General features: G+C 51.1%; 2 protein-coding genes across 4 annotated transcripts in view; both read left to right on the top strand.

Annotated features, from left to right (window-relative positions):
- On the top strand, positions 1 to 18362 carry LOC128827040 (signaling lymphocytic activation molecule-like). Its single transcript, XM_054010733.1, has 7 exons — positions 1 to 91; positions 6500 to 6820; positions 7701 to 7982; positions 10981 to 11079; positions 13404 to 13477; positions 15769 to 15864; positions 17026 to 18362. Exons 1-7 carry the CDS (start codon positions 28 to 30, stop codon positions 17320 to 17322), a joined length of 1233 nt encoding a protein of 410 aa, XP_053866708.1. The 5' UTR covers positions 1 to 27; the 3' UTR covers positions 17323 to 18362.
- Positions 18363 to 19377: 1015 nt separating this feature from the next.
- LOC128827042 (SLAM family member 5-like) overlaps positions 19378 to 27899 on the top strand; it is a 39573-nt gene continuing 31051 nt past the window's right edge. For 2 of the 3 annotated variants that reach the window (XM_054010736.1, XM_054010734.1), the window contains exon 1: positions 27712 to 27835. In XM_054010736.1, coding sequence (XP_053866711.1) covers positions 27784 to 27835 — 52 coding nt within the window. In that variant the 5' untranslated portion in view covers positions 27712 to 27783. Of the gene's footprint in view, positions 19433 to 27711; positions 27836 to 27899 lie in introns of those variants that run through there. The other variant, XM_054010737.1, reaches the window with a different exon arrangement.

Here is a 27899-nt window from a genome sequence, read left to right as displayed (position 1 = left end):
TACTAAGTCCACTGCAAGCAAAGTTTCATGTGTCGAGAGATGGACTGCAGTGAATGCATTTTGCTGATCATTTCTTTTTGCTGTGCTGGGGGTATGTACGTTTTCCTATGGTTAAATGGCTTGGTGCAAACTGATTTGCGGGTGTATGCTGTTCAGAGCTCTATGTGACAATTGCTTTTATCATGCATGAGGCAGATGGTGCTTTGCTTTATAGCCAGAATACAAATCTGCATTAAAAAGAGGAAAGTTTTCTGAAGAGGGTGAATAGATCATATTGTTTTAATATGGGGAGGCTCACAGGACAGTGAAGGGAGATGAGAACCAAGCTAGAGAGCTCGATCTGTATATGTGCAGCAAGGAATCATTTTACAATGTATATGAGAGCTCGGTGAATAATTCGTCAGAAAGCATTCGGTACCTGTCTCTGCCCCCCTTCCTCAGGGTGTGTGTAGTGCCTTATTTCACAAGGAGTCCCGTTGACGTCAATAGAACTAGTTGGAGAATCTGTCACTTACCGTGATTCGCAGGGAGCCTAGCCGCAGGGGGGCCTGGTCTGTGACTGGGGGTCCGAGATGCTCCCACAATAAATAATAACAGTCTAGGAGGAATGGGGGGAAATTGGGAAGATGGAGGCTGGCTGTCAGGTGAAGTTTACAAACGGTGAGCTCTGTCGGTCAGGTTGTTGAACGGGGGGGGTCAGCCCCAAAGTTTACATCACTTAAAACTCAATGGCTCAAAGTCTAGAAATGGATTGTGTCGCAAACCTCCGTGGAACAGCGGGTAGGGAGCCGGCGTGCACTGGCCAGGGTGATCCTGGTGGGACGGATGAAATCACCCTAATTCTGCAGGTCTTTGTGATCTCGGATTTCTATGCAGAGAAGACGCTGTTCTATCCAGGGCTCTGGAGATGGGTCTACTGGCTACTCTCTGTCCAGGGATGCATGTGCCATGTCTTGCTAAAGGGAGCGTGTGTCTAGTGGTTAGATTGGAAGTCAGCACTGCTGGGATCTGTTCCCAGTTTGCGGGGGATGTGTGGCTAGTGGTTAGAATAGGGGGAATGGGAGTCAAGACTCCTGGGGTCCTATTAGGATTTTCCTGTCATTCAGGGCAGGTGTAACAACTGTCAAAAGTGAAGCTTAAAAAAATCGTTCCTATTATTGGAAGCCTGTTTAAAAAGCCAAGTGCATGCAGGACAACAAGGACGTGCCTCACGTCAAACAAAGCAACGGGAACCGGACTGAGGTCGATTCTCTCTCTGTAACTCTGTTGTGGTGCCTCCATCTTAGGGCTCAGTGAGGATGTTTTGCACACCCCAGCCCCTTCCATTCATGGGTCTCTAAACCCTTTTGAGGCATTAATGACAGAGCCACTCAAACTCCCTGGGAGGGCGGCCAGTGAGATTATCCCCATTTCACAGAAGGGGCGGACCAGGAAGGCTGGCAGATTGCCCATAATTACACACCCAGGCAGCAGCAGAGACGGACACAGGACCCCTGACTCCCAGTCCTCTGGTCTAACCGGGAACCTGGACACTTGTTCAGAGCCAGATCTAGAACCCAGGAGTCCAGACTCCCGCGCTCCTGTTCGAACCACTAGGCAACATTAACAATGCGCAAGACACCATCTACTGAATGTGCTGCAATATGGGGCAAAATGAGATGAGTTAAAGAAAAGGAGAAGATCACGAGACAGCCTCAGTTTGGAATTTCTCATTGGTTTGGTGGGTTCAAAACTGGCTTCATACCAGGCGAATGCATGCTGTAACTTCCCCTTGGGTTTTTCTGTGTCGGGGGCATACCAAAAAAGTCCCCCATAGCATGAGAGCTGCTTTAGACTCACTGCCCATCTCTGATCCCATCGTGAGCTTTCCCTTTGGAATGCTGCTGGTCCTGGACTCTAGCCGGGTTCTCATCTGGATTCTGTCTCACTCGGTGTTGCCTGTTGTCAGAGTTCAGGTGAGATGCCTGCTTCATACTGGATGTGCGCGCTGGCTGGGCACTCTGCCCTGGCCGAGGGATTTTCGAGATGATCTAACAGGGCTTTTCCATCAGTCGCTGTTAAGATCCCAATCACAACACACCATTCTCGGGCCTGGTTCTCAATTACACTCTGGTACTAGCATCAATGAAAACCAAGCGCGTTGTCTATTCCCGCCACATCCTGGGAACACACAGCTACATGCTGAGTGGGCTATTTTGTGATGGTTTATGGTATTTACTGAAACTGTACAACTGTGTGTTTGCAAACTAGGCCGGATGGGGATCTGCTATCTGGGGGGGGGAACCCCCCTTTGTTGTTTTTCTGTGTGGGGCAAACCCCCTCCTCTCATGGAAATAATTCATAGGAAAGAGCGGGCGGGAAAATGAGTTGTTTTTGCTTCCAGTTTAACTGACAACAACAACTCAGTCAATGATGAGCTGGCATCCCTCACTACTAATGTTTCCTACAAAAACAAAGCTTCGGTAATCAATAGGACGGGTGAATGTGAATCATTGTACCCTAGGTAAAGGGAGGAAAGGGGCTCTCGGGGACTTCCTTCAACCAAGGAGGGCTGATGCCTTCACAAAGTTCTCTCCAGGAGAAATGGACAGTCCTGGGCATTTTTCATTGACCCCAATCTATGTATCTCTGTGCGCGCGTGCACACACACACACACACACATCCCCAAGTCAAAATGAGGAGGTTTAAAATTGTTTTTATTAACTGTGTTTTTCCATAGCGTGGATCAGCCCATTGTCTGAGCACCTAACGAGCGTTGAGCCTGACAGTGAAGGAGAGGATTTATGATGCTCCGCTCACAGATGGGGGCCTGACATTTGCCATCAGGCCTTTTGGGTTCCCTACTTGAGACACTTGAAAGGCACTTGGCTTTCAGAAGGCAGGTGCTCGGCACTTTGACAAGGCAGTCCCTCTGAGCTGTCTCACGCTTCACGGATTTTAAGGCCAGAAGAGACCATTAGAGCCTCCAATCCCACAGGTCATTCAATTTCACCCTCTGACCCCTGTATTGAGCCCAATAACTTGTGTTTGACTAAAGCATTTCTTCCAGAAAGGCCTCCAGTCTTCATCTGAGATGTCAAGAGACGGAGGAACCACTGCTTCCCTTGGCACTTTGTTCCAATGGTTAATCGCCCTCCCTGTTAGAAATCTCAGCCTTATTTCTAAAGTTGGGTACCCAAAATCACGAGCCACGTTTGAAAATCTTAGCTGGGGAAACCGAGGGCCAGAGCTTTACCTAAGGCCAAGCAGGGAGTGTACAGCAGAGGCAGGAATTGCATGTGGATTTCTTGGTCTGCAGCCTCGTGCCTTAAACACAAGATCAGCTTTTCCCCCCTGCCCATCTCTCGCTAACGGCTCCGTTCCGTCGGCGGGTCACTGCTGAATTCCATCCGCTGGGAGATTTCATTGCAAACATTTCGCAGGACTCCCTTCTCGAGAACTGAGCCCAGTCTAGTTTTAAGGGATTTAAGCGACGGGTCTCCCGCCTGACCCCACAATCTAACACACCTCACTCGAAGGAGATTTCCCTGGGAGACGCCATCCAAATTTCACAATTTCAGCTCATTCTACCTGGGCATTGTTCCACCCTGAACAATTCCCCCCCTGTCAAATACTTCTAGACAGTGGCCTGTCTCCTTACCCCCTTTGCTGTGGCAGTAAATGCCTGCAGCCCCTCATATTAAGGTTCCATTTAGGGTAAATGAACAAATCAACGATGCGAGCAAGTTACAGACACGTGCTATAGATGAGTGGTTTTCAAGCTGTGGTCCGCGGAGCCCTGGGGGTCGGCAGACTAGGTCTAAGCTTTCCAATGGGATCCTCACCCCCATTTGAAATGTTTTAGGGGTTCGCAAATGAAAAAAGGTTGAAAACCATTGTTCTACATGGTCCTGAGCACATCAGCTGAAGGTATTCTAGCAGGCTGGGCTGTGTAATCAACCATTCCAACAGGTCATTTATTAAAACAACTGACTCCTCATTTATTAACCTTTTATCAGCTATTTATAGATAACCCTTGCAACAGTCATTTTTCCCCTCTGAACTCATTCTCATTTGTCATCACCATCCTGAGCCCACAGTTCCCAGAAAAAAGCACACTAATCTAACTCAGCCTCACGTTGCCAGGGACTGTCACTTCCAGCATGGAGTCTGTCTCAGAACTGCTCTGAGTCAAGCAAAGACTTTCCCCTTTATCCTGCACTTAAAGGCCACCCCAGAACCCTGGCGGGTTTCGAACGTCTGCTCTGGAAGCCTTCAAACCAGGGCAAGCGCCGCTCATCAGCGAAGACGCTTTATTGAGTCAGGGTCTCTTTGCATGCTCTGCTCTGGCTTTGCAACTGAGCCTTCGTCTGACTCTAAACACAGTTTTTACACCGGTTTAACTATTTCATTTAGGGCTGTGAGTTTTAATTCTACTAATGTAGTTAGCCCAGTGCCACCCGGGGTAGTTATACCAGTACAATCCCGGACAGGTGCCTTAGACCAGTATAACATAGTCCCCTTCTCTGTAGGAATAGCTAGCCCAATATAAAGCACCTTTCTACCTGTCTAACTGCATTCACACTGCGGGGATTGTATCACTTTAACTAGCCCTCCATCGTTAAAGTGGTACAAGCTGTGCGTGTAGACAAGGCCTTGGTGTGATTAGCAATTGGCCCCTCAGCTAAGCAGAGGACTGGTGAAAGCAGCAGGGAGATCATCATACAGCTGCCTTTTCTTCCGACAACCTAAAAGCACTTGAAGAAAAACGTTGCTGAAAATGAAAACTTTTTTGCTTGTGTCGATTTTTCGAGGGTTTCCTGTCAGCTCGCGAAGGGAGCGGGGGTTCTTGGTACGCGAACCAGCCCGGGCGTCTACCAACTGGGCCAGCCCCTGCCACCCCGACCTGGCCGTACAAGCAATGTCGCTAATTTCAGTCAGACAATGGGCCAGATCCTCAGCTGGTGTCAAGCGGTGTCCAGCGCGACATCAACTTACAATAGCCGGGCTCTGAGCCATTGACATCAGTGGAACGCTGGCCAGACGGCACGTGCTGGGGGTCTGGCTGCCCTTGGAGAACAGCCGAGTGACACCAGGTGCAGATTTCTTAGAAAGACCACACGTTGCAAGTGTTCCTGTTTTTAACCTACTCAAATAGAGACGGAACATCCATTGAAAACATTTTCTGTGTCTTGCCTGAACGGACTGGTGTGTTCTTGGCCCTGGCAGATATTGGGGTGTTCCCAGCTTTGGACCGCCAAGTGGTCTCATTAATACAGATCGAAAGGTCCGTCTACACTGCACGCTCCTTCCAGCGGCATGTGGAGTCCATACACCGCATGCCTTCTAGCCCGGGTATAAACAGCTGTGCAGACAGCGAGGCAATGCTTAGGCAAGTAGAATAAAGACATGCCTCAACCCTAGGCTATGTACCCTACGTTCTCTCTACATACCCAAGCTGGGCCTCCCTTGTCTACACTGTGATTTTTAGCAGCCTAGTGTCCCCCCACCTTCCCACTGCCAGAGCCTTTCATTGCCACATATAGGCAATTGTTCCTTCTTGGGAGCAGAGCAGGGAAGGGAAAAATTCAGAGAGGCACAATCGGAACCCTGCTTCGCCCTTCCACCAGCAGCGCCATCATCAGCCTCTGGCCCTCACTAACAGTGCGGCGCTGGATGGTGTGCTTGGGGGCAGAGCCAAGACTACGCTCCTCCCTGCCCACTTGTCTTACTCCTCCTTGTGCACAGTCAACCTGTGGAACTCCTTGCCAGAGGATGTTGTGAAGGCCAAGACTATAACAGGGTTCAAAAGAGAACTAGATAAGTTCCTGGAGGATCGGTCCATCAATGGCTATTAGCCAGGCTGGGCAGGGATGGTGTCCCTAGCCTCTGTTTGCCAGAAGCTGGGAATGGGCGACAGGGGATGGATCACTTGATGATCACCTGGTCTGTTCATTCCCTCTGGGGCACCTGGCACTGGCCACTGTCGGAAGACAGGATGCTGGGCTGGATGGACCTTTGTTCTGACCCACTCTGGCCGTTCTTATGCAGCAGCAGTGCAGCCCAAGACACAATCACACTCTTAGTAATGGAACAGGGCTTGCTAGTTGATGGAGCTTGGACACCAAACTTTTGATGGCTTGTTGCCAACTCTTGTAATTTGATCATGAGTCTGCTTTTTGCTGGAGGGGGAGGGAGGTTTCTTCAAACCCCAGGTCCTGGAGTCACGTGATTAGGTGAGTATCTCCGCTTTCATTGGAAAAAATAATGAAAGTACATTTCTAGTGCTCTTGTTTGCAGAGAAAAGCTAGAAAAGGAAGCCTGACTGTAACCCTAAAGGCTCAGCAAGCCGATGGCAAATAAAAGAGCTCCAGAATATATAACTTTTTAAACATCTCATGTTGTTTTTGGGGTCTGACTCGTGATTTTTGAACTCCTGGGGTGGACAATGCTGTGTACGTCGCCGTCTGTAAAACATCAACTCATGTCTGCGCTAACTCTGTTTCGTTGCTCCTTGTAGGCACAAGCTCTGAGTCAGAAACAACAGTCTATGGAAGCCTGGGGGGCCCAACGCTGTTGAGCATAACACCCAAATTTCAGAATTTTACTGTGCAATTTAGCAACGCTCTATGGAAACTGTCCGTTGGAACCAAGAGGAAACTTATCATCTGCTATTCTGGAAACAATTATACCAATCACATGAAGGAGCAGATCAAGTTTCATCCTGAGAACTTCTCCTTGGAAATACTGGACACCAAGAGAACGGATGCAGGGCACTATGAATACATGGTGAACAAAGGCTCTGAGGAAGAGTTTTTGCATCTCCAGTTGGAAGTGTATGGTAATGAGCACAGTATTCGTATGCAGGTTTGGGGAACTATCCTGGGTAGGGTGACCAGATGTCCCGATTTTATAGGGACAGTCCCGATATTTGGGGCTTTTCCTTATATAGGCACCTATTACCTCCCACCCCCTGTCCCGATTTTTCCCACTTGCTATCTGGTCAGCCTAATCCTAGGTCCCAATAACTGGTGTAGCTCTGTGGCTGGTCAGTTGCTAGGAGAAAAGGCCACTGGCGTGATGAAATTGGTGCTTGGTTTCAGTTAGTCCAACCTCAGCCAGCCGTGAATCGTGGAGGGAGTGGGGCAAGCGCGCTGGCTGTGCGAGGAGCTGCTGCCTATTCCAGTCCCAGCCTCTCCCTGCAGGGGGTGCTGTAGAGACCCTGGCACTCACCCTCTCCAGCAGCTTCAGTGCCGTTCAGACACCCTCCAGCACCCCATGGCCCACATGCCCTTTGGCACCCACCCACCTATCCAGCACACCCAGCCACCCTCCTCCCCACCTGCTACAGACACCCCAGCACCCAGCCGCCCTAGCGAGAGCACCCACGTTTTGTGCAAGCCTTGCTTGGGGCACATAATCTGACATTCATGGGCATATGCAAATTATCCACAGATATGCAAATGACCCCATGGCATAATTTGCATAGAACACTACTCATGGAGCTGCACCGAACTCGGCAGCCAGGGAAGGCCTTAGCGGCGAGAACTTCCCGCTCAGTCGAATGGCGCCGATGTTGCTGGCGTTTAAATGCCCTGGAGAGGGGATGACCCAGAGCAGGACTGGGAGCCGGATCAGGCTGGCAGCATTTCACTCAGGGCTGTCAGTTCCATCCTTCCCCAGATAATCCATTCGTCTCCCCTCCCCATCACTCCCTACAGAGCGGGTGTCCGTCCCCGACATCCAGATGGTCAGCAAGACCTTGGGGAACGAGAGCTGCACCATGAACCTGAGCTGCACGGTGAAGAGCGGGGACAACGTGGCCTACAGCTGGAACTGCAGCGAGGGCAACACCTCCCAGCACCCCTACAATGACAACTTCCTGCACCTCTTCTTCCCCTCAGGGGAGGGCAGCTTCTCTTGCAAGTGCACCGCCAGGAACAAAGTCAGCCAGCAAGCCACCAGGTTCAGCTCCTCGGTGGAGTGCAGCAACAAGCCAGGCGGTAAGTGATGCTGGAGGAGAAAGGGGCAAATCCGCTCTGACTGCGCAGTGGCTGTGCCCACCGGGGCCAAGGGCCGCTTGGCTGTTGGCTACGTTGGGTCTAGGGGCCAAATTCCCAGCTGGCGTAAATCAGCCGCGCCAGGCCTTGGCCCAACATCTTTACCTTGCATTGGGTCTTCCGTGGAGGCTCTGGGTCCATCTCCATCCTCGGAGACAGGGATGAGCCCAAGTCTCTGAGCTCAGAACTGAGCCCCGGGCCCTGCCCACCTGGCTTAAACTCACGGCCACCACCCAAGACGTGGGCATTGAGCTTGGCTCTGAAGGAAGCGTTGGTGCCTAAGCGGGCCAGATCCTCAGCTGGTGCATATCAGCGTAGCTCCATTGCAATCAATGGGCCTGATTCTCCTCTCACATATGCCCACGTAAAGCAGGACTAGCTCAAAGGGCCCATTTCAGCAGCCAGATGCGGGCTCCGGGCATTCAGAGCTCTGGGTAAGGAGCCATTTGTAGGGGTCCTACAGACCCCCAAACTACACCTCCTGTTCCTGAGCTCCATCTGCTGGCACCTATTCTACTCACTATTTACGTCCAGACAGACCCGGGCACCGGTCAGGTTCCTTGTGGGCTGAGGACATAGAGGGCTGATGTACACCAGGGTCTTTTACACCACTCCGGCTGCATAAAGCAACCTTAACGGGGGCTGTGACGGTAATTTGCATCCACTTTAAAGACCTCTTTGCCCTGCGGGAGCTTTAGTGTAAATAGAAATCCTGCCTCTGGTTTCATGGTCACTTGGTTTTCAGAGCTAATCATGCAGCAGCCCCGGTTACAGTACAGTAAAGCCCAGGGTTGGTTATAAACACACCTACTGCAACATTTAAAACCCTCCGTGGGAACTCCCTCTCGAATAGCCTCTGGGGGATAGAGCTCTCTCTCGCTCATTGGGGTTTTTCTGACACCTCCTTTATGACGCAGGGGACTTTTATGGGGTGTTTTAATGAGACATTTAAGCCTCAGCCTGGGACATTTTTCTTATAAGTCTCCATTCATTTGAATTAACATAGTCGGAGGGCGCAAGACCCAGATTTCTACCCTGCCCCTTGCTGTCTTGTATTGGAGGGGAAAAAACCATCCCCTTGTGATTAGCTGGACCAGGCCCTTTACAAACATAGACCGTATGACAGTCCTACTGCAAAGGTAATGTCGGAGAAACTAGAGCATCGGGGCTGGGAGCCAACTCCTAAGGAGCAGAACCAGTTTAGACATAAAAAAAGACAATAAGGAGTTTATGCCTGATTCTCATTCACCCCCAGGCCTCTTTATGCCTCCTGGTAAAGGGACCTGGAGTGAGTGGGAATCCAATCCACGGTTGTTTGACACTAGAACCTCCATTGTCTCCTTGCGTCCTTGTGCGCCCATCTTTGACCTGTTGTCTCTTGTGGTCTACATAGATTGGAAGCTCTTTGGGGGCGGGGCTGTCCCCTTGCTCTGTGTTTGTACAGCACCTAGCACCATGGGGGCCTGGTCCATGACGGGGGCTCCTAGACACCCCCCAATACCAACGATAGCTATTAATAACGAGAGATCAGCGTTCGGTGTAGTCCATCCTCCGTGGCGTCACCCTACCGTAGTGTAACACCAGCGGGAGCTTGGCAAGCCAGCTGTAAAACCAGAGCGAAGCAGCGACGTGTGGAGCAGCTCCAGGCATTTGGCACCAGATTGGGAAGCGTAAGAATTCGGCACGTAGGACCACATTTTAAGAGCGCTTGTAAGCGGGTGCTCTCACCTCCAGGGTGCCCCCTTGTGCCTAGACACGGCGTTACAGGGGACTTCGCTTCTCCCATCCTCTTTCCACTGCCTTGGCCCCAGGATGGCCAGTTCCAGACGGTGTCTTCTTTCGACTTCCCTTCGGGGTTGTCAAGGGCCCGGCCCTCATGCCAAGTTATGTGACAGTTCATGCCCCTCCCGGGGTTACTAAAGAGCCAACTTAAAGTGCACGAACAAACAACGTCCACCGCTCTGTTCTGTCCCTCTGGGGCTCGACTGGACTCGGCTTCTTGGCCCCGGCCAAGGTTCTCCTGAACGGCTTCTTCCCCAGCACAATTCCCCCCTGCTCCCTCTCCTACGCTACACCTTGGGGGTACCTCAACCTTGCCTCTGGCAGCTCCTCCCAGAGGAGAACTCGCCTTGTTCCCCCCTCCAGCAGTTCCCAGCTCCATTTTTGTAGCTATGGCCTTGCTCCACCATCACTACTCGGGTCACTAATTAACCCTAACGCTGCCGGCTCATCAGTGAGGCTGACGGACAGCAAGAGACTTAGGGTTGGATTTTTAAAGGTATTTAGGTGCCCAACTCTCATTGGTTTTAATGGGCATTGGGTGCATAAGTACCTTTAAAAATCCAGCCCCGAGTGACTTTTGAATTTCAATTAGATTTAGGTTCTTAAAGCCCATTGGTATTTAGGTTCCTAATGTCCTTTGAAACCAATGGGAGTTAGGAGTCTGAATACCTTTGATAATCTGGGCAGTAAGGCCCTTTTGAAAATGGCACCTAGGCTCCTCAATCACTTAGGCGCCTTTGAAAATTTTACCCTGGTCTAGCAAATCACGAGCGTGCTTAACGTTAAGCACATGAGGAGCCCTAGTGTAGACAATGGATCTGCCGCTCAGATACACTGAAGTCTATACACGCGGAAAGGGGTTGTAATTGACTCCCCTTTACTCTGCTAGAGAGAGTCCCAACGGGGCTATTTACACACTTCAAGTGAAGCCTGGATTGGGGCCTTCCGTACCTTCTGCTGATTCTGCACTTCCTGTGTTTTCTGTCTGTTCTACACGAAGATAATAAACCGCGATTAAAGAGATAAAGGAAGCGGCAATGTGATCTTAAAGCTGCATGGGCCCTCGCTCCTGCTTAACGATCACCTCCCCTTAGAACAGGGCACCAAGGTCAGGGATCAGTTATTAAGCATCTTCTTTTCTTTGTAAATCACTTTCCAGGCTCGCTCAGGAATGAACTCGTGGAATCCATCGTGCCAATAGCCATTGTGGGGGTCCTGGTCTTCGGTGCAGGGGTCACATACTGGCTGAGACACAGAGGTAGGTTTTCAAGAGAACTTGTTACGGTCTTAGGCCAAGTCCACGCTGTAAACCTAACGTCCGTCGGCATACAGCCACCGCAGTAATTACAGCGCTCGTGCGTGGCTACACTGTGCTCCTTGTGTCGGCGGTGCGCATCCTCAACCAGCAACGCTTGTATCGATTGTACTGTCAGCGTGGGGCATTGTGGGACAGCTCGTGAAAGCCAGTAACAGTCGATGTAAGCCATGGAGTGTCTACACAAGCCTTTGTCCTGGTCAATGCACAGTTTTTGTACCGGTATAACGCTTCCAGTTAGGGCTGTAATCATTTATACCAGTACAACCCTAGTGATACTAGTATAAAGGTAGCTTAGTATAGTTTATTCCCCTTCTCGTACAAGAATAAACACCTTACCTACTGGCATAACTCCGTCCACTCTAGTCGGGGGAGTTGTAGCACTATATGCCAATATAGTTAAAGCTGTACGACACTTGTGTTTAGATGCGACTTTAGGGTGAAATTTATCCCTGTGCAAAGGGCCAGCACACAGTCCTTGCACCACGTAAGTCCTCCTTCATTAGCCTGTGGAACTCATTGCCACAAGATGTTGTTGAGGCCAAATATTTAGCAGCATTCAAAGAGGGGTTGGACATATACACCAGATAATGAGAACATCCCGAGTTTTGTCTCTCTAAGGTACTCACCTGGCCCCCATCACTGCAGCAACTGGGCCCCTCACAATGTTTAATACAGTCACGCTCGCAGCTCCCCTGTGATGTAGGGAAGTGCTGGTTTTTTACACATGGGGACCTGAGGCAGGGAGGGATTGAGGCCAGGCCTACACTGGAAAAGCTTTGCGGGTATATAGATATCCTGGCAAATCTACCTAGTGTAGATGCAGTTTATGCGGCAAAACAAATTGCTTTTGCTGGTGTGGCATATTCTGGTTCCCCAAACGAAACAAGCCATACCCACAAAAGTACTTTTTTTCTGGTGTAATTGTGCCTATGCTAGGGCTTTTGCTGGTATTAAAACCTCAGTAAAAATCACACCCCTAACCACATGACTACTCCAGCGCAGACCTGGCCTTCAGCATCCGGTGCTTGGCCACTGTCAGATACAGGCGAGTCGGTTAACTAGCCCCTGGCTCTGACCCAGCCTGGAAATGCCTGCGTGCGTAGGTTTTGTGCTGCGTCTCTGCACATGGGTAAATTTCACCTGTACTGAGCAGACTAGCCATGCATTCAGTCTCAAGGGAACTCCACCTAGTAGTTTATTTTAGGTTTAAAAAGAATAGATGTATTTTTTCCACCCAGCATACAGAGTTAAGAGGCAGGAAGGAAGGTTAAAAAAAAAATGTAACCACTCGAACATCATGTGACAACATCATATGCTGAACATCATATCATGAACATCATATGCTCTTGTGATATGATCTCCTCTCATGACTTCAAGGGAAGTGAGGGATCCTAGCCTAGATATAACATGATAGGTATCTCGCGTACATCTTAGATAAATAGAAAGGCAAGGTGCAATTAATTCACCCTTGTGCTTCGCCTTCTGCAGGCACTTATGTTAGTGCGATGTGAGTGCAAATCAGAAAAACAGTGTTTTACACCCACTTTGCATAGGTGCAAAATGACTGCACAAAGTGCCAGGCAATGGATGATCCTCTTAGAAGTTGTAGTTTGGGCCTCTCATGCACCCATTGCCCTCTACAGGCCAGGCGCCTGGTTGAACTACATTTCCCATGATGCATGGCTCTCTCCTGTCTTTATGAGGGGAGCAGATATAGCATAGGAATCCCTGGGCAAGGTGCATCATGGGAAATGCAGTCCAACCAGAGAGATCAGCCCATAAAGACGAATGGGAGCATAAATCACACGGAACTACAACTTCCATGAGGCCATTTTAAATGGACCTATTTCAACTTTTGGCTTAAATATTTTGACAAACTATTGAAATTTTCTGTCAAAAGCAGACACTTTTCATGAACATTTTTTGTTTAGCCAAGAACCTTAATTTTTCTGTCAAAAAACCATAGGGATGGAAAATTTTTGACCTGCCCGGTCCGTCAGCCTTTTACGACACCTGGTGGAGTTGAAGGGGGATGTGACCGGTTTCAGGCAGCTAAACTTCCAACAGCTTGGGAACCGCCATCTTAGAGGAAGCCAGAATTTGATTAGGAACTTATTCTGCTGACGAATGCGTAGACTGCAAGAATTGTGATGTCGTCTGACAGGTCCTTGCCTGTATCTCTACGAATCTAGATCACAAGGCTGACGTGGTCCCATCTGTGTGTCTCCTGCCCTAACAACCCTTGCAATTGTTTTTCCAATCAGGCCAAAAAGATCATTCTCAGCTGAAGGAGGAAAAGGAAAGTTGCACAATTTACTCACAAGTCCAGAGAGTGGAGGTGAGTTTGGGCGTTTGCTCTTTGTGTGCGACAGCCATCCAGCGCCCACCTAGGTGGCCCTGGCCTTCCATTCATAGAATCATGGAATATCAGGGTTGAAAGAGACCTCAGGAGGTCATCTAGTCCAGCCCCCTGCTCAAAGCAGGACCAACACCAACTAAATCATTAGAAGGTTAAAGTCCCATCTACAACGTGGGTGAATTTTACCCTGGGAAGAGGGCCACAAGGCTCATGTATCACTTACATCCTGCTTCGCTTGGGTTTGAGTCGTTTATAGGCGTTTCCGTACAAAGGGGAATTGACACCCTTCTGGGACTGATTTTAAACTGCATTAGCGTCCAGCTGTATTCAGAAAACTCACGATGTTCACCTAGCTTAGGGCTGCCAACCCTCCAGGATTGGCCTGAAGTCTCCAGGAATTAAAGATTAATCTTTAATTAAAGATTATGTCAAGCGATGAAATCTCCAGGAATCCATCCAACCAAAATTGACAACCTTCCTGCTCCCTGTACCTGCGTCACTTGAGTCTTCTCATTTTACTGCCCCGAAGAAGGTTACGCCCTGTCTGCTGAGCAGGGAAAGACGCAGCTATAGGGGGGGAGGTGGATTCCACTCCGCCTCGCGCACCCACCGCCAAATGGTCTGGCCCCAGCTGAGTTTTCACAGGGGCAATTTTAGAGGAGCGTCTGGGGTAGGTCTGCACTGCAGCTCTGTGGGACCCGGGCTTGTGGACTCTGTGTTTCCAAGCCCACACCTGAGCATCCAGGATGTATCGTAAACCTGGGCTTCCAATTGCTGGACCCGGGGCTCACAGCCCTGCTAACCCATCCACACCGCACTACACAGACCTTCTGACTCGGAGCTGCAGCTTGGGCTGCGTCCGGGCTGGAAAATGACAGGGCTTGGACCTGAGTCCCAGCTGGGCTTGGGCTCTGACCATCTCCTTAGCAGGGTCCCGAGCGCTCGCTGACCCGAGTCAGACTGATCTGTGTGTGGATGGAAAGAGGGCCGGGGCTCACACCTGAGCGTGGGGTGTAGACATTCCCTATGGGGCACGGGGACATTCGTGCAGCTCTGAGGGACTTGAGAACTGGCCCCATGTTTCTCACCTCTCAGTGACTCCCTGATCTAGTCACTAAGAGGACGTTTTGCGCTGGTTTCCTAGCAGTCAGCCCAGCTACATTCCCCCCTGGGCAAGCCATGCTGAGTTCTTCCCTTCTTGCAAATCACCCGAGGTTCTGCAGGCCAAATTCTGCCCTCGGCGACCCCTGTGCAGCCCTGTAGCCTGCCGCACCGGGGCGATCGCTGAGCGAGAGGCACGTCACACAGTTCTGCTGCTGAGGCATTTGAAGGAGTCGGCCGATGCACTGTGGCAAACTTCTCCCCGTCATAACCTGGCTGCCGTGCATGAGGGGTGGTCAACGAAAACGCTTCCAAGACCCCCCGTAAGAAGAATCTCACCTGCTGCAGCATAAATACGGATAACTTCAGAGACAGATCTGAATGGAGAGCAACTAGCCACGTCACAGTTTCGTAGTGGAAGTGGTTCCTGTCCAACGCTGAGGTCATTTCAGTGGGAGTTTACCCCAAACGTGGCTCTGCTCACTGGGCGAGTCTCAAGGAGCAGGCAGGCAGCCCTGCGAGCCCGACACTTTTGGCCACTGGGGGTCGATAGAGGCTCATCACTGAATCCATACATAGCGTGGACCAAAGGACGCACTACGAGATCAGAATCAGGGGGGGTTTGTTGCAGAAGCTGAGGTGGCTAAAGTCAGCTGTCAGGGACTGTGTGGAGCGGCTGTGCAGTGCTTGGGGATTTCGCCTCTGGGCGGCTGGCTTGGCACCCAGCGGCAGTCACACTCCAGCGAGATGAGTCTGGTCTCTGGCCAGGCACTGGGCCGTAGCTGGGAGCTCTCTGCATGTCCCGCTGGGAGAGACTGGGGCTGGAGCAGCAGGGAGACCCTCGTTGAGCATGCAGCCCCTCTGCACATCTGGCCAGTTCTGCTGGCTGGTGGGGGTGTAGAGAGGCGTGCTGGCCTATGTGTTGGCCTGGGGGAATGTAGCCTGTAATTCGGAAGCAGCCGGTGTAATGTCAGCTTCATCAGACAGAATTTCTCCCAAGACCCTCACAGTCACAGGTGGTTTCCTGGCCCACTTTTGAGCGTGGAGCGTGGTCTCCAGGAGGCTGATGGCTGCAGTTAGCACACGCGGCTCGCCTTGCTATCTGGGCAGGAAGTGGTGGGTTCCTTCTGCTAAAGATGTTGGTCTCACACTTTTCTCTCTTTGCACAGCAGCAGAAAGGCTCTCGCCCCCCTCCCGTGGTGAAGTGCTCTGAGTGCACCACCATCTACGCCTCCGCCACCGGGCTACCTCCAGACACGGCTCAGGTGAGAGGGAGTTCGTGTGCAGTTCATTGCTCGCCCTGCAGTTAATGCCTCCCCGGGGAGGAAACGGCTGTCATCAGCCATCCCCTCCTCCTCACGCCTATTGCATCCAGCCCTTCGCTGTAGGAGCACGTGATAGGTCACAGCAAACAAATTGGGCCAACCCATGCTGAGCAGAAAAGAGGTTGGGCCCGATCCTCCATTGGGTTCAGTGGAGTTATTCCTGATTTACATCTGCTGAGGGGCCGGCGCTGGAGGTGCAGATGAGCGTGTCTGGGGATGTTTGCCCGACTCATTTGCTGGCTCTAGACGCGTCTGGCCTGGGAACGCGGGCAAAGCACGGGGAAGCGTTTTCAGCAGCCGAGCTGGCTGTTTGCACAACAGCCCCGGTGCCAGCGGGTTGTCATCCCTGAACGTTCAGCCCCACAGCACAAATCTCTGACCCTGAGCTCCAGGGTCCTACGTAACGTAGGACCAGCAGGGACCTCCTGGGTCCCGGAGGCCTGTCCCTGCTCTCTCAGCCATCCCCCCTCGCAGAATCTCATTCATAAACTTGATCAAATTCCATCCTCAAACCAATTGGGTTGTTTACCCCTTCCCCTCCCCCCACTACTGCTACTGAGAACCTGCCCCAGAAGCTCCCTCCTCTGATGGTTAGAAATCTGCTTATCTCCAGACTCAATTTACTCCTGGCCGGTTTATCCCTGTTTGTTCTGGCGCCAATATTGTCCTTTAGTTCAACGGCTCTTCTCCCTCCCTGGGGTTTCCCCTGCTGCATGCACAGAGAGCAATGAGATTCCCCGATCAGCTCTCCATTCCCCGGCTCACCCTGGCAGCCCTTCTCTGCCCCTGCTCCAGTTTGAATTAGATGGCAGCAGTAGTAGGCTGTTATCTTCCAGTGGCCCACCACACTCACATGCACACACACTCTGCCAGCATATTACACGTCTCCTTCTTCCTGCAGGGCTGGGAACAGGACAGGCAATCCTTGAACTCAGCTCCCCTGGCGGATGGGCCAGCGGGTCCTTTGCTTCCTGCTCCCTTTAATGCTGAAAGTGGCAGCCGAAGCCACGGGGCTGCAGGGGGTTTTGTGGGTGCCTCAATCCCCGTGCATTGCTTGGTTTGCGCACTCACTGTCTGCTCTTGCCCTGTTTTCTTTCCCAGCCCCAAGATCCGGGGCTGATGACCATTTATGACAGCGTGATGCCCGCCGGTGTAATGTCAGCTTCATCAGAGAGAATTTCTCCCAAGACCCTCACAGTCACAGGTGGTCTGTACCCGCTCTGGAGACATCAACAGACTTTTACCCTGCATGCAGCAGAAACCCATCTCTCCAGCTGGCCGAACTTTTACCACGTCCACGCGAAATCCCACTTGGCGCCACAGAAACGGGATAAAACTCCACCGTGCAATAGCGCTTGGCATAACGTGTCTCATCCAAATCGAGACCCGCTGCTGTAAACGAGAGTCAAATAGTTCGTAACAGCAGAGCAGCGGGGAAGCATCTAAGTGAGGGGAGACACCCAGGAGGGACCTTGCTATTGACTTTACGTGAGAGGAGCCCAAAGACAACCATGATCGGCGACCATATAAAACCCAAGGCTGGGCAGATAGAGAGACAAGCACAGGAAAAAGAGGGAGGATCGCAGGTGAGACTGGCTAGGTGAGGAGACCGAGGGAGATACAGAAAGGCTGCTCCCGGTGACCGGAGCTGCATAGGAGAAGGTTCTCTCACCACCGCCAGCCAGATGGTGCAATGGCTCCGAAAGGAGGCTGATGCTGGAGGACTAGAGGGGAGCAGAGACAGTGAATCTGTCGATTGCAAGTTCCATGGAGGGTTTCAAAAATAAAGCGAACTGGATCCCAAGGGGCTGGTCCTCAGCTGGTGTAAATCACCCTAGCTCCCTGGTCTGCAATGGAGCTACAGATTTACATCCTCTGCGCATTTGGCCCATGTGAATGCTGTCCCTCTGTATTATCACCCCGCTGCTGATAGGATAGAAATGTTAGACCTGCCTCTCAGTCCCAGAGCAGCAGCAGGCTCCACGGGGATTCTGCTCTGGGCTCCGGGAGGGTTAATCCTGCTTCAATCAGCTTCACACTGAGGATGAATTCTCCCCTGCCTGCTTCTGCATAGTGAAATTCACCCCGCACCGAGGTCCAACATGAGGCCTGCACTCCAGTTTGATCTTAAATCCCCCTACTCAATTCCCCAAAGAAGCTCCCACTTGTAATACTGGCTCTGTCTGCAGTGGGGCTTGAACCGTGGATCTCAAAGCATGAGTTGCCCAGCTCTGTTGTAAGCTCACCAACCTTGCTATGCGGGCCAGCCCCCTCTAGATGGGGATAGGGTGGCACATTCGGTAGTTGTGGCTTGCACAAAGAGCTGATTGGAGAAATGTTTACAAACCCGATTTCCATAGGAATGTGCAGTTCTACTAAAATCAACACGCCGTGCAAAGTCAGGTCAATTTTTTGCTGGAATTTCATTTCGGAAGAAAACCGGGGGGAGGGAGGAGGGGGGAGGAGGGGGGGGGAATCCCAATACTGTTGTAACGTCCCATTCTGGCAGTTTTTGGAACACAGCCTTTCAGTTCTTCGTGGGGATAGGACTTTTCGTTCTGAATTATTTTAAAATTTTGCCTCAGATATTACAATGCATCTCACGTATTTGCGTTCTACTACGGCGTTTTTAGAAAAGCTGAACTCAGAATGAAATGGCATCAAAGCAAAATGTTCCGAGTGCCCCCAAGCAATTGGGATTTGTCGTTTCGATTCGGAATGAAGCCATATTTTGAAATCTCGTTAAACAGCACTTCCACCCTGCACACGGCTCTAGTTATGCATAGCCCTCGGGCCGGCCCTCTGCACAGGTGTGAATTTCACCATCAGAGAATAGACCCCCCGCTCTCAAGCCCAGAAAATGTCCCAACTGTGGGCAGACACATTCCTGACGTCCTTACCCCTCTGACCTGTGAGATGGGGTAGGGATAGTCTGATAAATGACACAGACTGTTTTTAAAAGGTTCTCATGTTGCATTAACTCGAGAGGCATCATGGTCTAGCAGTCAGAGTGCGGTGACTAAGCATCTGGACTCCTGGGTTCCAGTCTTAGCTCTGCCACCAACTCTCTATGCGACCTTGGGTGAGTCCCTTTGCCTCCCTGTGGCTCAGTTTCCCCCCCCCCCCCGAGCTGTAAAATGGGGATCATGATACCAACATACAGCATGGAGAGAGAACAGTGTTTGTAAATTGCTTTGGAAACCTCAGAGAACAACTTATGTTATTTGTGCAGCGTGAGCTGACTGTGTGTGCCAGCTGTAGGAAAAAAAATGTATGCACTGACAATAAAATCCTTGAAGCGATGCAGTTACCCTGCTCCTAGAAAAAAGGTTAAGCTGATTGGGGAAGAAGCCAAAGCTGGGGTCACGCCCCAATCAGGCCACAGCTGTTATAAGGGCTCAGGGAGGCACTGGGCCAGTCTCTCTCTAGCTGTGGAGAGAGAAGGACCTAGTTGCCGGTGAGAAAAGGGTACCTGGAGTGGAGCAGGGCTGGGGAGCGGCTAGAGGAGGTGAGGAGCTCCAGCCTGGCAACTCCTCAGGCTGAGGCCTTGGTAAAGGCCCATGCAGGTCCTGGGGCTGGGAGGTGCTGCCCAGAGATAGGCAAAGGACGCTGGTCCATCCTCCTGGCCAGTGGTGAGTGGCCTTGACAGTCTGTAATTTGCCCCAGTGAGCAAGGGCTAGATGACAACTGGCAGTCGCCACTGAGGCAAGGTGGGTGAGAGGGTTGGGGGTTCCCCTGGGAGGGGAGACCCAGAGTGTGGTGGAGAACTGCTGGGGCAGAACCCTGCGGTACAGGGCACTGGGGTCTGGAGGGACATGGGGGTCAGCGGCAGGCGAGACACCGGCCAGTAGGAGGCGCTCTGTATGCTGGAGAGCTAATTCCCAAGCTGACCAGCCGGAGGCGCTGCGCGAATGAGTCTCACTTCGCTACACTCCTCCAAAGAAATGTGTTGACGTTTTAATTGCTGAAAACCCAACCTCCCCCCTCGGAGACCGCTCCAGCCGCAGCCTTTTGCATCCGCTGCAGGTTCTTGATCTCTCCAGAATCACTTTCCCCCAGGGAGGCAGCGGCACCTGCAGGCCCAGAATGCTGACGTTAGAGCGGCGCTCAGTTGTGTTCTTAGTACCAACCTGTGGCCAGCTCTTCCGCCGAGGCTGCTCTCTGCTGCTAGGGAGGGGCGAAGAGGTGATGCCCTTTGTGCTTCTGCAGTCCCGGGGCTGCCCGCGGAGAGAGGCGGTGGGAATAAGCATGAACCTCCATGCTAACGAGACCCTCTGTCAGACTCACCCGCTTCTGTTGGGGTAGAGTATCACGCCGGCCCCAAGTTCTCCACCACGCCGGGTTGTGCTTGCACTGATCCGCACCCTTCTGCACCCGCCACTGGGCAGGATCGTGTCCTTAGCATCCCACCTTCTCAGGGAGGGTTGAGTCATAGGTGCTCTTTGCAAGTAGTTCACACCTCTCCTCCGTGTGGGGAGCGAGGTGTCCTTGTTCATGCAGACTGAAATAGCCTTCCCCGAGATAACCACACCTTAGACTCTGCTGCTAATGGGCCAGGGGGTTCCCAGGCCGGGGAGGTGTCTGAGCTAGAAAGGGCGGGAACTTTCCTCCCTGTTTCTCCTGCTAGCCACCTGCATCTGGGAAAAACCACACCTGGGATGAGCTCAGCATGCAGAGATGGCCTGGGATTCGGGATGAGGCCAGAGGGGGATTATTGAGTCAAAGAGAGACGGGGCTGCCCCTGATCTCATTCACCCTGAGGCCAGGCCACAGGGTCTGTAGCTCGTGACATGGGCACAGGAACATGGAACCTGCCAGACCGGATCAGGCCTGTATCTAGCCCCGGATCCCACCCCCAACAGTGGCCCAGCAGAAGCTGCTTCCCAGGAAGGTGTCAGAAGCACACGTTGGGCTGAAGTGGGATAACCCGCGCCCCCCAGTTCTTAGTTGTGGGAGGCAGGTTTTTTTGGTATTTATCCTGGTCGGGGGGAGTGGGGGTGGGGTGTCACAGACAGGGATGCCCCGTGCACCTATCCATGTTGGTTCCACAGCTTCACGGGTAAATGAGGCACCTGCAGGAGACCAGTGGGGATATCGGTCAGCGCACGAGAGTTACTCCTACCTGGGCAGAGGGTTAATGGATTCTTCACCCCTTAGATACACCAGCCTAAGCCAGGCCCCCCAGCTGGGGCAAAGCCCCCAGATGCGATCGGCCATAGGGAACGGACAGGGCCGGGCTGCGATGTTTACAGAGGGATTCTGTATTGACACTGCTGGACACAGATCCCAGGGCTCTCTCTGGCTCCCAGCCCGTGTTGCCTTTTGTCACCACATGGGGTCTCCTTAAATCCTAGACTGGGCTCCGCCATCCTAGAAGGAACAGCTGACTGCAATTCCAGGGCGCACACAACCTCTGCTGTGCGGTGGGGTCCCTGGCTGGGCAGTGCTGGCCAGGGCGGGCATTCAACATATCCCCCGGGGAGCAGAACTTCAGGGGGGGAGGGCAGTAGCTCAAACACCACCCGTCCTCCCCCTGCAGTGGAATCACTGATGCAGAGGTGCGAACGGCACCTCGCCTCTGTAGATGGAAAAGCAGTAGTGAAGCAGGAACACGCAAAATCCCCCTACACAAACCCACTTTCAGTTTTGAAAGTGGCTTTGCTCGTTGGTTAGCAGAAAGTGATCAGCGCTTTTGAGAAGAGGGTCACATTGTGCTGCTGTTGACAGGTGCGTAAGTTGGGGGTGGCTCGGCTGAACTCAGTAGAGCTGCCCCAGTTTTACACGGGTGGACGTAAGAGCAAGAGGCAGGGCCCAGGTGGTGCATTTCAGGATAGCAAAGATAGAGGAATGAATGATGGCGTGTAGGGATGTCCGTAGCCCCCCTTGCCTGCTGCAGGGCAGGTGTCGGATGACGTGCAGTGGGGGAGGCCGGGGGCAGATTGCTGAACCACGAGGATGAACATAACTACTGAACCACTATTGCACCCAGGGTGAAACTCCCCCCGTGAACAAGGCCAAGGTAACGCTTATGCCCCCTTCAGCCCACACAACTCTGCACTCACACTCTGCATAGGGGTGAATTTCACCCACCCCCGCAAAGCCAGTGGGCAGCTGGCAGGTCCTTTGTTCACTGTCTGATGAAAACCGGTGAACTTGCACCACGTGGGTTCTTTAAACCGTTAGTGCAAAACCAGGTGAAAAACAGTTTTCTACTGCCCCGGCTTTGGGGCTATGCCCTTGGGCAGAGTTCGAGTCCCTAATACCTCCTGCTACAGTGCTAGAGCTGTTCAAAAAAGGTTGTCAAGGAAAAAAAATGCAATTGCAAAAATTCAGAGATGCCATTGAGTTTTACTGAGCGCCTGCACTCCGGTCTTTAGGGAAATGGAGCAGGAGGCCGGGCACCTGAGTTCTAGTGCAGGTTCTGCTGCTCACCTGCTGAGTGAGCGTGGGCAAGGCCGGATTTCCAATTAACCACAGGAGGCACGTGCCAAGGGGCGCCGATGTTCTGGGGTGCCTAAAAGTTAAAAGTGGGTTAAAAGTTGAAAAGTTAATACATACGCCAGTGGTTCTCAACCTGCGGGCTGCATGCAGCCCACTTAGCACACAGCGGTGGCCCGGAGCATGGGCAAGCCCCTTTGCCTCTCTGTGCTCCCGTTAGCTTTCCCACCCTCTGTGTCTTTTGAGTGTTAAGATCTTTAGGATGGGGAATGTCTGCGCTGGACAGTGAACGCGGGTTAGCCAACCCGGGGCGGGAGCATCCCCACTACATAGCACTACCTGTGTGTCTGTGCCCCAGGGCTCTCTGTGCTGAGACGCTGTAATTTTTCACCTCTCGATTGTGGGAGAACGTATCTGGTCTTCGGGGGGAACTGTGGGAACACACTGGGGGTATCAGCACTGGAGTGGTTTAGCCTGTGTCCTCACTGAAAGCAGGTGGGTTCCAGCCTGAGTTAAAGCAGAGCCCAGGTTCTAATCCACACCCCGCTCTGGGTCAGCTACCCTGGGCTAAGGCACGTCCAACCCCGGTTCAGGATTTTTCTGTGTGGAGGGTGGGGGGGTTGGGCTAAAATGTGGCGAAGAGCCACTGCTAACAGTGCCGTGAAAACAACCCTCTATTCCGTGAGCAGCACCCAGCCACATGCAATGGAAATGATTAATAACTCACCCTTGAGCTCTGGGGGAAACCTGTGGTTAGTATCTGTCATTGTCACCACCCCAAGGGGAAAAAAAATCACCCTGACAGTCAGACCCTGAATTCATTTCCCCCACTCCTTGAGCTGCTGCAAGGCATTTTCATGATGTAGGAAACCCTTTGGGACCAAATTTCACCCTAGGTCCACAGCACCCCAGGGAGCGATCTCTCCTTTACTGTCCTTCCTAGCACCGACCAGGATGGTCTTGTGTCTAAGGCGCTGAACTAAGCTGCAAAAATCCCTGAATTCCATTTACTGCCACAGACTACCCCGTATGGTCTTGGACAAGTCATACCCCTCCTCTGTGCCTCAATTCTCTATCTGTAAACTGGGTATAACAGTCCTTTACCTCCCCAGGCTGCTGCTAGGAGATACTCATCCATGTATTTGATTTGCTTCAATATTACACCGACATCCCCCATGGAGAAGGTTATAAAAATATAAAACTTCAAAAACAGACTTCAAAGAGAAACTGCAGAGCTACAATTCATTTGCAAACTTCAACAGAGGGTCCTGTGGCACCTTTGAGACTAACAGAAGTATTGGGAGCATAAGCTTTCGTGGGTAAGAACCTCACTTCTTCAGATGCAAGAAGTCTTACCCACGAAAGCTTATGCTCCCAATACTTCTGTTAGTCTCAAAGATGCCACAGGACCCTCTGTTGTTTTTTACAGATTCAGACTAACACAGCTACCCCTCTGATACCATTTGCAAACTTGACACCATTAATTTGGGCTTGAATAGGGACTGAGAGTGGCTGGCTCATTACAAAAGCAATTTTCCCTCTCTTGGTATTGACACCTCCTCATCAGTTATTGGGAGTGGACCACATCCACCCTGATTGAATTGGCCCTGTCAATACTGGTTCTCCACTTGTGTGGTAACTCCCTTCTCTTCATGTGCCAGTATATTTATGCCTGCATCTGTAATTTTCACTCCATGCATCTGAAGAAGTGGGTTTTTACCCATGAAAGCTTATGCTCAAATAAATCTGTTAGTCATTTGCCACCGGACTCCTCGTTATTTTTATAAAAATACAGAAATTCTGCCTGTTCTGTATTTGGTTGTCGTGGTAATAGAATCTTGTGTTCCTAAAACTGTTGCCCCCAAGGAAATAACACTACCTATTTCTGCCTTTTTGCTTCCTCTCCTTTCTGTTGCTCACTTCCTCATCATTCTTCTCTCATTTTCCCCCTTCTAAGTTTTCATGTCTAAGTTAACTAATAACTGAACAGCATTAACCTGCCATACAATTCATGAATGCTTTGTTTTTGTTCCTAGTTTAGTTAGCTAGTGTATCACCACAGCGTGTGATTAGACCTGACACTATAAACTAAGCAGATTTGGACTTGAGCTATACTTGGATTGGACACCAATGATGGACACTCAGGATATCCCAGAAAGTGGTGCTTGTGATTCAAAGATCAATGACCTGGCATGTTGGCAGGGGGTTTCCTGGTTGCTGCAGATGCTGCCTTTCAGATGAGAGATTTTTTAAAACGAGGTCCTAGAACTAGTTGGGAAAGGGTAAGTATTTTACTCACATACGCAAATATCAAAAGAAACTACATTTTGTTTGCTTTTTAATTTTTTTTTTCAGAAAATGCCCAGTTTTTCAGATAGATTTTGAATGAAATTAAAATTTCCTGCAAACATTTTTGTTTAGGAGAAAAGGCCCCTTTTCCCTGAAAACAGTTTGGATGGGAAATTTTTGACTTGCTCTCGCCTTGATCATAAAACATCCTATAGAACTTGTAGCAGGGTTCTCGTCCTGCTGTCCTGGAGCAGCCCAATGGGGTAGGTGCATTCTAGTTCCCTGGAGTGTCCTCTGGAGACAGACCAGTTCTTGTCCCAGTGCCATTGTGTGGCATGGCTGTATTGTGTTAAGCCTAGGGTGACCAGACAGCAAGTGTGAAAAATTGGGATGGGGGTGGGGGATAATAGGTATCTATATAAGAAAAAGCCCCAAATATCGGGACTGTCCCTATAAAATCGGGACATCTGGTCACCCTAGTTAAGCCCCCAATTATGGGAAGCACAAACATGAGCCTAACTTTAAGTAGATGCTTAATTCTCACTGAAGTCAAAGTTAAGCACGTGCTTATGTGGTTTCCTGACTCAAGTCCTCCACCACCGCTGGCCGCAGTTGTGTGGGGGTGAAGGGATCGGTAAATATATAATGTATACGCCGAGTCAGAAAGCAGGATAGGAATGTGTGCTCAGTTCAGTTTGGCTTACAAAGGCATGTCGTTCGAGATCAGGGTCGGCCACCTTTCAGAAGTGGGGTGCCGAGTCTTCATTTATTCACTCTAATTTAAGGTTTCGTGTGCCAGTAATACATTTGAACGTTTTTAGACGATCTCTTTCTCTAAGTCTATAATATATAACTAAACTATTGTTGTATGTAAAGTAAATAAGGTTTTTAAAATGTGTTTAAGAAGCTTCACTTAAATTAAATTAAAATGCAGAGCCCCCCGAACCGGTGGCCAGTGTGAGTGCCACTGAAAATCAGCTCGTGTGCCGCCTTCGGCCCGCGTGCCATAGGTTGCCCACCCCTGTGCTAGAGCAACAAAGAATAATGAGGGTGATGATCATGATACGAACCCTGAGAAAGAGAAGAGGATCCTGGTTTCCCTGAGCAGCCGAATGCCTGTCTCGGTGTGTAATCCTGCCCGAGTCACTTGATCAGCCTAGTAAACGGAATCAAAACTTTGTGGGGAAGCGGACGACACTTCTGAGCTAAGCAGCACTGGGAAAATGTCATGAATACAGTAAATCAGCAGGACCCAGTGTGTGGGATTTAACCCACCTATCCCCTTCTCTAATTCTCAGGCCGATGGGGAAACCTCAGGTTGTGGCAGCAACTCAGACCCGTGGGAAATACTCATCAGACGTGGAATGCCAGAGCACAGCACGTTCCAGCTCCTACCTCCAGCCACAGGCCCCACCTTGTCCAGAAATGCCCCCTACGTGGCGGGGTTGGGTGCAGGGGGTGTAGAACTGTCCCCCAGTGTTGAACGCCTCCTGTGTTGAATGCCCCATTATGGCAGGAAAATCTCCAGCTGCCCAGAGCAGTGTAAGGGGGATGGAGCCAGGTACTAGAGTTTGTCCTAGTACATTTTAAAAGGAACATTTCCAGGGGAGTCCAGATCTAATAGTGTTGCCCCTTTGCTGAGCAGTGGTAGATTGTGGGGGCTCTCCCGTTTAGAGCAGAAATCAGCGAGGGCAGGGGTATTTGCTACTTGTTTATTTATAGACTATCCATGAGTCCTGTTTACCTGGCAGAGAGGAGGTACCCGTTTACACATAGGCACAACTCCCTTTGGCAGAGAACTCAGCCAAGGCACCGCTGCCCTGTCCTGAGAAGACTTGTCTGAGTCTTTCTTGGATTCTTCTGGAATTTCACAGAGTAAATGTCACTTTCCCCTCCATTTACAGGGGTTTCACCTGGGAAATCCCTTAGGTCAAAGCTGTTCTGCTAGGACCACATGGCCTCAAAATGTGAGCCCTCCTTTGGTACAGTAAGTGAGCAACTACAAACCAGTGGTGCTTTACCCCAGACACTTCCCTTAATAACTATCCGGCAGAGAGTTTCATCCTGAGTGGTTTACACTGATTCATAACACGCATGGCACTGGTGCCCCAGCAATGCGGTTCTTTGCCCAGTCCATTGCTCCCTTCCTTGGTTATGAATGGACCTGACCAACAAACATTTTATATTAATTGTGAACATTTCAAAGTGTGGAAAGTGGTTTCGTTCCAACGATGTTACTGTTCGTTTAAAATAAAAAGTGTAATTTTTTTTTTAATAAATTAAAATGTTCAATTTTGAAATCCAGCCAGCACCACTGCACTGGAGCTGCCGGAGCCGCCACTGGAGGGTGAGTGCCGGGCAGGACCCAACCCCCAGCAGGATCTTACCGAAACCACCCCAGGGCCTCCACCCCCTGACTATTTACCGGGGGGCGACAGGGCATAAACATTTACAAATGGGTCCTGATCCCCAAAAGGTTGAGAACCAGTGGTGTAGAGTATGTACTTGGGTAGCCTTCCCCCCAGCACGGGTATGAAGAGCCATGCAGTCCGCTTCGGGAGAAGAGTAAAGACACGCCCGAAGGGTGTGACTATGTACCCGAGAACATACCATACGCGACTCGCTTCTAGACCAAGCTGTCTACACTACTCTCCGCTGCCTTCCCCTGCACCAGAGCCTGTCAGACACGTGTAACTACACATCGCAGTGTGGCTGCACCCATCCTACGCACCACCACTGGTGCTCCGTAGCACCGACGTAGCTTTAATGAAGTAGTACAGGGGTTCTCAAACTGGGGGGCATGACCCCTCGGCGTCGCAAGGTGGTTACGTGGGGGGGGGGGGGTCGCAAGCTGTCGGCTCTGTGGGGCTGACAGCACTGAGCCCCGGTTAAATTAAATTAACTCCCTTTTTAATTTAGAAGGGGGGGCTCACAGTCAGAGGTTAAAAAGTTTGAAAGCCACAGAAGCAGTAGTTACTTAGTTCTCTTTTCCGGTGTTACACTATAAATTTATGCGCAGTGCCTGTAGCTGTGGTCTCCCAAGATCGTCGTAAAGCGGAAGGAGCTGGGCTTGTCTCAGAAGCCTGTGACTGTTCGAGTCACATAGGAAACTGCACCAGCTCTGGCAGAGAAATGGGGACACCTTGGTGTGTGTGGCTCACTCTTCTCCTTTTCTACAAAGCCGGTAAGTGCGGGCTGTGAAGGGAGTTTGTCCGTTGCCTTTGCTGGGTGTTTGAAGGGAAAATGCC

Source organism: Malaclemys terrapin, chromosome 21 (assembly GCF_027887155.1).
Source record: "Malaclemys terrapin pileata isolate rMalTer1 chromosome 21, rMalTer1.hap1, whole genome shotgun sequence".
NCBI lineage: Eukaryota > Metazoa > Chordata > Testudines > Emydidae > Malaclemys > Malaclemys terrapin.
Note: the sequence above shows the minus strand (reverse complement) of the source record. Positions and strands in the feature narration are given on the sequence as shown.

Bases quoted from the DNA above. Each gene is read 5' to 3' on its own strand.
- LOC128827040 (XM_054010733.1), top strand. From the start codon at position 28: ATGTGTCGAGAGATGGACTGCAGTGAATGCATTTTGCTGATCATTTCT. The intron at 92-6,499 runs GTATGTACGTTT...TGCTCCTTGTAG, and splicing joins TTCTTTTTGCTGTGCTGGGG to GCACAAGCTCTGAGTCAGAA. The intron at 6,821-7,700 runs GTAATGAGCACA...CACTCCCTACAG, and splicing joins TCTCCAGTTGGAAGTGTATG to AGCGGGTGTCCGTCCCCGAC.